At 38.8% G+C, this 10,019-nt stretch overlaps 1 protein-coding gene and 1 pseudogene across 1 annotated transcript; one reads left to right on the plus strand and one right to left on the minus strand.

The window, feature by feature from the left end:
- Positions 1-1,146: 1,146 nt before the first annotated feature.
- On the plus strand, positions 1,147-4,765 carry LOC143539482 (putative TPR repeat-containing protein At2g32450; annotated as a pseudogene).
- Positions 4,766-6,035: 1,270 nt separating this feature from the next.
- On the minus strand, positions 6,036-9,568 carry LOC143539481 (uncharacterized). The gene is made up of 4 exons (XM_077032787.1): positions 9,111-9,568; positions 7,132-7,506; positions 6,437-7,042; positions 6,036-6,369 (listed from the first exon to the last, which is right to left on the minus strand). The coding sequence occupies exons 1-4, from the start codon at positions 9,534-9,536 to the stop codon at positions 6,238-6,240; spliced, it is 1,539 nt and encodes a 512-aa protein (XP_076888902.1). The 5' UTR covers positions 9,537-9,568; the 3' UTR covers positions 6,036-6,237.
- Positions 9,569-10,019: the final 451 nt, after the last annotated feature.

Below are 10,019 nucleotides of genomic sequence, written 5' to 3' on the forward strand. Positions count from 1 at the left end.
ACACACAAAGGTACACCAACATCAGGGACCACAAAGAAAGACCCAACACAAAATTGTGTAAATCTTATGCATAAGCTTTATGTGAACTCAAACACACGGTGTTATGTTATTGTTCAAAGTCATTATAATAAGTTAAGAGATAGAAGAAGTTTACTCAAATCATCGATAATCATTCTCTCTAATGACCTCTGCATGTATACACACATACAATTAGACTACGCACTAGAACCCCTATACTAATCAACCTTTACTTTCACCCCATACGCTTATTTGACACGTAACACACGGGTTCTTCATTCTTGCCACTCCTGCATATCACTCAACAATTAAGAATAGGGGCGCGCGTGCACACACTTCTTCACGCTGCACTAGTCGGGAATTTGACCATTCTCTTTACGAACACAAGGCGAGACAAAATCAGTAAACTTGACTGTACCCAAGATTACACTACAAGTCTACAACCGTAAGACACATTTACCTCTCTACTTTAAACAACCTAGTACTAATTTCAGTGTTGTAAAAATCGCTTGTTGGTAGTCAGGCGGCGAGGTGGGGACTAACGATTAATTGGGATTAATCAGATCGGACTTTAACGTATATTTTTCAGTTTTACACAAACACACAGACGCATTTTTATATGTAATTCTCAGTTTTATACATACACAAACATATTTTGGCTGGACAGTGGCTGGAATCTCGTTTAAAACCGTTAGTTTTTGCTGGAATTTCGCTGGAAACCGCTGATTTTAGAATCTCACTGAAAACCGCCGATTGTGGTCAGATTCTCGCTGAAAACTGCAGGATTTGACCGTTGACCGATTAGTTAGTTGACTAGCCCAAAACTAATCAGTGAAGTGAAAACTAGCGATTAATCAGGATTAATCGGTGCATAGTCGAAATTTTTACTAACACCGGTTAATTTCATACCCTCAAGAATAAAGAGAAAAATGATTTTCCAAGCAACTCATTTAAAAAAAATAAAAAACATTAATCAAACTAAACATATTATATTAGGACAATGCATATATTATGTTGATAAATCTGTTTTTACCGTTAGATTAAGGAAGAAGAAAGAAGAAAAGAAAGAAAATATGCCGTCCTGTCGTGCGGCTGGTTTGGCCGGCCCACCGTCACCATCATCCCAGCACACAGGCAGACCACCCAAATAATAATAATAATCAATAATAATCTCAACAAACAAACAGATAAAAAGAAACAAAACCCACTTTCCTATCAATTCCAATTCCAATTCCAATTCCAATTCAATCAACCCCTCAAATACCCCAATTAGGGTTCAACCCAATATCAATTATGGTCACGAGAGGGGTCAGATCCGATAAAGTCAGAAAAATATTCCACCAATTCGATTTCAATCGAGACGGTGGTCTTAACAGAGAAGAAATGTCTGCCCTTGTTGTCGCCGTAAACCCTAGGGTTAAATTCAGTGACGAACAAATTACCGGTATACTCGACGAGGTCTTCCGTACGTACGCCGAGTTTATCGACGGCGACAAGGGTCTTACGTTTGACGGGCTGTTACGTACGTACGATGACGGTGCCGGTGACGTGGACCGAGATTTTGAAGCCTTGGGGATTGATTTAAATTTATTAAAACCCGAGGACGATGTCGAAGCTGATTCGGTTGTGGAAGACGCTTCGACATCGTCCGCGATGGACCGGGTTTGTGGGCCCGCAGAAGAAACACCAGACGGCCGCGTGGGCCGCGTCCCCGAATCACGGGATTATTTTTGATGATACGTGGAAGCTTGTTGATGATTTGGAGATTTTGATTAAACGGTTGAAGTCGAAGCAGGCGAAGGACGGGAAGTCGAAAGGTGAAAATGTTGATGTGTATTCGGACCCCGGGTGGTCCCGGGAGCTTGGCCCGTCTTCGGAGATTGAGAAACGGGTCGTGTGGGAGGAGACGGGGCATGATTACGCGGTTTTCGTTAAGGAGTTGAGCGGGTTGAGGTCTCGGGCGGACGGGTCGAGGTCACGAGAGGAAGCGTTTGACGGGCATATGGCGTTGGGTCGGGTTTTGTATGATCAGCAGTTGTTTAAAGAGGCGTTGGTTTGTTTTAAACGGGCTTCGGAGCTCCAACCGACGGATGTTCGGCCACATTTTCGGTCGGGGAATTGTTATCATGTTCTTGGTAATTATACGGAAGCGAAAAGCGAGTTCGTTTCGGCTCTTGATGCTGGCGAAGCCGGAGGTAATCAATGGGGTTATTTGTTACCTCAAATTCATGTTAATTTAGGTATTGCACTTGAATTTGAAGGTATGGTTATAAGTGCTTGTGAACATTATAGAGAGGCTGCAATTCTTTGTCCAACTCATTTTAGAGCTTTAAAGCTTTTAGGCAGTGCGTTACTTGGCGTCGGTGAGTATAAAGCTGCGGTTAAAGCGTTGGAAGAAGCGATTTACATGAAAAACGATTATGCGGACGCGCATTGCGATTTAGCTTCGGCTTTACACGCGATTGGTGATGATGAGAACGCGATTAAGGAGTTTCAAAAGGCGATTGATTTGAAACCGGGTCATGTTGATGCGTTGTATAATCTCGGTGGGCTTTATATGGATATGGGCCGGTATCAACGGGCTTCGGAAGTGTACACGCGGGTGTTGGGTGTGTGGCCGAATCATTGGCGGGCTCAGCTTAATAAGGGGGTGTCGTTGTTGGGTGCGGGTGAAACCGAAGAGGCGAAAAAGGCTTTGAAAGAAGCATTGAAAATGACTAACAGGATTGAGTTGTATGATGCGATTTCTCACTTGAAACAGCTTCATAAGAAGAAAATCACTAACGGGAACGGGGATGCCGCGTTTGTCGTTGTGGAACCGTCGCGGTTTAAAACCGTGGGTGAGAAGACGACGTTAAGGCAAGAACTTGCTACCGCGCTTAACATTAGAGGGTTTCAAAGAACCACAAGGCTGACCAGATGCGATGTTGACCTTTTAAAAAAGGAAATGAACGAAAACGAGACCCCGCTGTCGTATTCGGGTGACGGGCCACCTGAAAAGGCTATACGTAAGGCGTCTCTAGAGGTTGTGCTTAGACGGTTGCTTAGTTTTCTAAAGCCCGAAACGTTTGTGGGAGCGGTGAAGGCGATTAATTTAAAAATCCTCACGGTTTTAGACGAGTCGGAATCGGGCCGGGTCGATTTGGGTATGTTTTTCGCGATTCTAGCTCCGTTATGTGGCGGTACAGCGGATAAACGAAAACGGGTCGCGTTCGATTCGCTTCTATGGCGGACCGTTCCCGAACAACAAGGGGTTAGCGGGCCGGCCCAGATAAAAAAGATCGACGCGTTACGTTATATAAAGTTATTACGAGCAATTTACGTCCCGACACAAGGTGCAAGTGAACTGTTGGACTATAAGGGCTCCGCTTTGGTTGCTTTTTCTACCTTTTATGGCCCAGGTACCAACACATTTGCAGAAGCCAGAGCTCCCCTTTTTGGTCTGATGCTTTGTTACAGATTAGGCTACTCCAAAGTAGCAGTGGAGAGTGAAAAAAATCATTTTTGATAGCATCTGTGGAGGTGCAGTCCCTTATATGATCAGATCTTTCAAAACTTTCTTACTTCCTTCCATGGCCATCTCTCATATCTACAGGGAAGGGAATCAAAGTGTAGACACTTTAGCTACCCATGGCTACTTCCATCAGGAACATTTTTTCTTTCTTTTTCAGCCGACTTGAAAGGTGCTCTCAGTGTACCCGCATCAGCCAACTCAGAATCGAATTCTTTTGTGAGTATATCTGAAATATGAAAATTGAAAACATACTTACCACAATCAATTTGATCTTTGATTTTATGATATTCTTCCTCAGTGATTAAGATTCCTGTGTTATTACAGTCCTTATATGCAAAATAAAGAAAATCTGATACCTCTAACCTTTTCACGAGACTCATATCACCTCGTGCCTTAACTAAATCATAAACAACATCTTTCCAAGAATCCATTTTCTATTTTCCTTTTACGATATAAACTAAGGATTTACCCAGTTTCTGTTTCTCTGGTGTCTTTACCTATGGAATACTGATATACGATTAGATGACAAGCATGGATACAAACAATGGCATTTCTCAGTTCAATACCGGGTGTCTTAGCCTGGAATGAAAACATAGTTAGACAACCTCAGCTATGATAGGTTTCTCTCGCTGGGAGTAGAAACATCAGCTGGGGACAGGCATAGAATCATGAAACAATCTAATCTTATTAGACATTTGAAAAGAAGATAGATGTTTATAGATTCAGGGAATTTTCTAAGCACCACACCCTATCTAACTAAGCAGGAGATTCATGGAGAAATCGATACTTCAATGGTGTCGTTTACCGAGTTTGTTGTTATGTTTGATGATACCGATTGGGGTTTCGGTATCATGTCGACTCTTTTAAAGCTTGAAGTTTGTGATAGGAACCGGCACGGTAAACAGTCGTGTGGGGTGTGTCGGTACCCGATAATCGGGTCGCGGTTTAAAGAGATGAAATCGCAGTTTAGTCTTTGTAGTCAATGTTATAGCGAAGGGAAAGTGCCGCCGAGTTTTAAGAACGAAGAGTATCGGTTTAAAGAGTATGCGAAAGAGAGTGATGCGGTGAAAGATAAGTGCTTGTGGTTTAGTAAAACCTCTTCAGGTACCACTACAGATTAAGGTGTAACAGCCTGTATATTATATATTCTTTTAGTAGTTGTGTGATGTGTGTGATATTATAACTTTGGAATGTGTTGATAATGCTCTAATGCCCTTGTGTATAATAAATCTTGTATTCTTTGTGTAACAAGTTTTAACATCTATTCTTTTTCTTGTGTTTGACCCATAAAAGTTTGAATAACCGGTCGGGTCGGGTCGGGTCGGGTTTGGACCGGGTCGGTGTTAGTGTTTATTTGGTTAGGGGTGACAATTGATTCTAAAAATAGAACATTTGGTGACATACTAAAGTGACATATCTTGTGAATTTGTATATGGTCCATATGACACTAAGGACATGCAATAAATGAAAAGAGCAGTGTAGATGGAGTACAAATTTTAATGCAAGTTGTACAAGTAAGAAAGTTTCAAGGTGGCAAAGAAAAAACAGGAGCATTAATAAAAAGGATAATAACAAGCTGTTGGTTAGGTTGGGTCAATTAAAATAAGAATTGCTGACTTGTATGATGCACCACAGGATCATAAAAGATTAAACATGGTGGTTGGCATGATCATGATCCATTAGTTTAACATTGGTTGGTGATAGTTGATTAGTTTAAACAGACCCATTATTTAATGGGGTTGTATAACAACATTTTATGATTAACTAATCATTATTTAAATGTTCTAGTACCATTATTAATTGTTTATGGTTACAACTTACAAGGATCAATGTTTGCTGGTCATGAATTCCACTGGTCCAGTTGGTGCACATCAAAACCGGATCATAATACGAATCTGGTTCATAAGCCTATCCAAAAGCGGTTCTGGTGAAACCAGTCGGAAATCAATCCAGTCCGTTAGTTTGAAGACGGTTTGAACTAGTAATATAGGTTAAAACCAGTTTGAAACTGAACTGAACTAAAACTGCTTTCAAATCCAAACGGGGTTGGGCTGAGCACGTTTTAACTAACTGTGACCAAATCCGAACCCGTTGCGTACCCTCCAGTTTTAACTTTTGACTTCGCTTGACGAAATCCAAACTGGTTTGGGCTGATCCGGTTCTGACTTCCATTGACCAAATCCAAACTTGTTTTAAGACCAAACTGGTCTACAAACCAATTAAGAAACAAAACAACCGGCCAAAAACCAACCCATTACACCAGTTTGAAATCAGTTTGGAGATAATATATGTTGAAACCGATTTAAATATTGATATAAAATCGATTTCCTAGTGAACCAGACTATCTTTTAAAACAGGGTTTCATATGCGAACCAGTTTGGGCGATTCCAGTTTTGACTTCTTTTTGACTAAATTCAAAGCAGTTTAGGACTTTAGGCTTATCTGGTTCGAACTCTCTTTGACCAAATCCAAACTGATTTAACCCAAACCGATTGTCCCATAAACCGATTTTGCGCATGTCTTACCCATTTAGCAATAGTTTCCATGTATTCACACAAATTTCATCCTCAAAAAAAATCCTTCATATGTATGCATTTGTCTATAAATACATATTCAGATTTTGCTCGTAACTAAAAGCGTTTTGTTCAATGTTCATATTCAAAACAGCACAAACTTAAAAAGTACAAATAGAAATGAAATACATATTACATAAGATGAATGGAAGATGGACCGGTAAAAGCAGCAACTTTCTGAGCTTGTTGAGCTTCACTCTTGTACAGCCCTTTTAAATCCTTTTTAGCCCGCCTCGCCTCTCGTTTTTCTTCCTTCACTGCAGCCTGCATCGATACAAATGTCAATAAACATTCAAGATTCAAACGATAATAATAATAACAATAAAAATACCTTTCGTTCTTTCTTTTCTTCCTTCGTTTCCAGACCAAGTTTCTTCCTCGGAAGTGGAACATTCTTCGGTTTACTCTTACCTTTCACTACATCGTTACCAAAAGTCTTACTGTGAGGCAAAAAGTCTACCGGGAGCTTTTCTTTTCCTTTAAGAGCGATCACATGAGTTGGATTATCAAACGCCTTGTTGACTGTTTCAGTCAACTTCTTCTTTCTCCTACCCCCTGGAGCTTCGATCTTCCCCGGGTGGTTATCAAGATTTGAGTAGGTAGTTATAATAGTCTCGCAATCCCACTTTTCAGATTCATCACTGCTTTCTTCTAGTAACCCGTCCTCTTTGTCATCGTCGTTTTCATTTTCAAACTGTTCTGCATATTGCATGCATCGAGGCCTCAGATCAGCTGCGGTTTCTAGTGTAACGGGCTCTTCTTCTATGTTTTTGTCGTTTGAAAGAAGTTTATATTTTCCATCTAGCTCTAAAGGAACCGGATTTAGCTTTTCTGCAAGAGTGTCATGACACTCATCATCATCGTCATAATCATACCCAGACGCCGCATCGTTATCATATTCAGATTCATCATCTGTACCATATTCCTGAAGCTCAAGCTGTAAACACAAAACTTAGTCAGCAAATTTATATATTTAAATGAAATTTAACTACCATAAAAATGGAAAAAAATTATTAAAAATATCACCAGATCGAACTGTTCATCCAAGGGTCGACGTTCTCTAGGCTTTGCAGCAACAAAACTGTTATCGTGTGAGTGTTTTGTATAATATTCATCTTCTTTGATGTTTGCAATTGTGGATTCTGAAGTTAAGTTGTTAACGGGTTGAACATCTTCTGATGCATCTGGAAGATTTGCATTGATAGCAAAATTATCTAAAAAGTCTTCAACATCCGAGCCAAAACCTGACTGGTCACTATCGTCTAGCAACGCATCCACATCGGGATCGATTGCTTTCTGAATTCTCACAGGAACGGTATTGACTGCAATCCCGTAGATTGAATTTTTCACGGTGTCTTCATCGTTTGCTTTAGAGACATTGACTCTAGATGCATCGTATGCCTAGAAATGACAAAAAATAATAATAACTTACCTTCTGTATTTCTATGTAACAAAAAGTAAGTGAAATATAAACCATCAAAGCTGCCTCCATAAAAAAGAAAACACAGCTTGCAAACCAGTAACATTCTAGGAAAATGCAAATCTATCACTTATAAGCAAATTAACCAAACCATTACTAACTTAAGTACTTAACCAAACAAAAAAATAGGCAATGGTTCGAGTGTTCAACTAAGCCATAACCTATTACCGTAAGCTATGGTTTAGTTTCAGTTTAGTTGTGTGGCATAACCGACCCGTTTATATATAAAGTTATTCAAATTTCAAAGTACCGTAAGCTACATGGCATCTTACTTTTGTGTGTCAAACACGTCTGATACAAATAACCCACAACCATGCTACCCTCCACCATTCGTGTTCTCTCTATGTTTGCCACATGTTCCTGTTACTAAAGTAGAAATTCATGATTAATAAATACAACACCCTAACCATTAACACAACATTATATCAAATACTACAAAGTTTTCGACTTAAGGTGATGGTGAACCATTTTGGTTTTAGTAAATACTTGAAGATCTGGGCATAGAATAGCTAAATTAAGTTAATTTACACATTGAAAAGAAGATTATAAACAAAACAAGCAACAAAGAATGCTTGAAAAAAATAGCGCTTTAGTTAACAAAATAATTTGAAATAAGATAAAAATCCAAATTCTATTTAGATTGTTTGCCTTATAATACTAAAAAAATCAGTACTAATTTCAGGTAACTGCGTTATCTATACATCCATCCCATATTGCTAAGTTGTTTATCGAAATTTGGCATACATAAAGTTAGCCAAATGCTATGAATTTTCACGTTTTAACGACCTTTTGAGTACTTTAACCCAAATCATAAACTTCAGCTAAAGTCAAATATTTTAGCCCAAGTCTACTTTTGGGTTATTAACCAACACCAAACCAACCAAGTGCTTAAAACTGATTAACCTTGAACGCTTTAACCGAAAACAATCGGTTTTCATAATACCTTAAGATGGTTCAAACTTCACACCAAACCAGTATAGAACAGACCAATATCCAAACCAACTACATTGAAAATCTTGAACCAAAGACCTCACAGAACCAACCATCTCAAAACCATTTAAAGTATATGCTTGCAAGAGTAAATATAATCCCTATTGGCTTATGCAACTTGCAAGTAAAATGAGAAAATCCATTGTCAAGAAATCAGTTTAAATCAAAATCACAGTAAATTAAAGAATCAAAACTACTTTCAACAAGCAAATGAAAACATTACAAGATTACAGTAACATAAAAACCAAAACTTTTATTCTATGCAGTTAATGTGGAAAAACATGATACTGGTTAATGCGGTAAAATATCGATTATTCAAAATCAATTCTTTAAGCTGACATAACCAACTATTTCAGAGCCAAGATAAAGTATAAGTTTGCAAGGTTAATCATAATCCATATTGGCTTATGCAACTTCAAAATATCAATTAAAATTAATATCACTTTTAACAAGCAAATGAAAACTTTACAAGATTTCAGTAACATAAAAATCAAAACTTTAACCTATGCAAACTCAATAACCATAAAAATCTAACCTTTACATCACTAGGAAGCTGGTTCCAACCGGCCTTCGGGTTCTGATAAAACGAAGACCCACCACCAGAAACCCTAATCTCCCTCAAATGAGCCAAATAATTATACCCATCGTCCGGAAACCCTAACTCCACTATCTCTCGTCTCACATCATCCGGCAACGAAGACCCACCCGGCAACCGACCCGCCGTTGTCCGCTTCTGGTCAATTTCATCACCGCTGTAATCGTCAGGATCATCATCGAATATTCCGTTACCGTCATCGTCAGCCTGCTCGTCGAAAAAGGGTGTCTCTGAGTTGCCGTCAACTCTGACGAATACTCGGTCGCCGGAGGGTGATTCGGAGTAATTGGGGTCGGAAGAGTCGCGTGAGATTAGTTGGAAGGTGGCGGATTTCTTCTTGTCGATGAATTTCTTCTTCTTTCCCATTGTTGATGAATTTGGTGGATTTGCAGAAGTGGTGTGTTAAGAGATTTTAGGTGTGTGTATGTATAATTAGGGTTTTAGGGAAATGAATTGGGCTTATTTCGAACTTATGGGTCGGGTTTGAGTTCGATTATAATTCTAGTCTCGGCTTTGATTACTGTGTATGAGTAAGCCTGTAACCCATAGGCCCATACTCGAATGTGTTAGATTTACTTCATTATATTAGTAGTCGAGTTTGCGGGTATTTACATACGTAAGATAGGATGAGATTCAGTACAAAAAAAAATTAACCTACAGACTAAACGTATAAATAACTAGTGTAATTATAGTTTTGAAATAGAGTAATTATATTATAAAAGAATAAAATAATATAATAATTTCAAAATATATAACAATAGTAATTACACTAGTGTTAAACATAATTACTCTAGTTATTTGTACACTTTTCATGATAAAAATTAGAGTTAAGTGTCATTTTAGTACTTG

Source organism: Bidens hawaiensis, unplaced genomic scaffold, assembly GCF_021521415.1.
Source record: "Bidens hawaiensis isolate Kalapana, Puna unplaced genomic scaffold, B.hawaiensis_p1.1 tig00011896_1, whole genome shotgun sequence".
NCBI lineage: Eukaryota > Viridiplantae > Streptophyta > Magnoliopsida > Asterales > Asteraceae > Bidens > Bidens hawaiensis.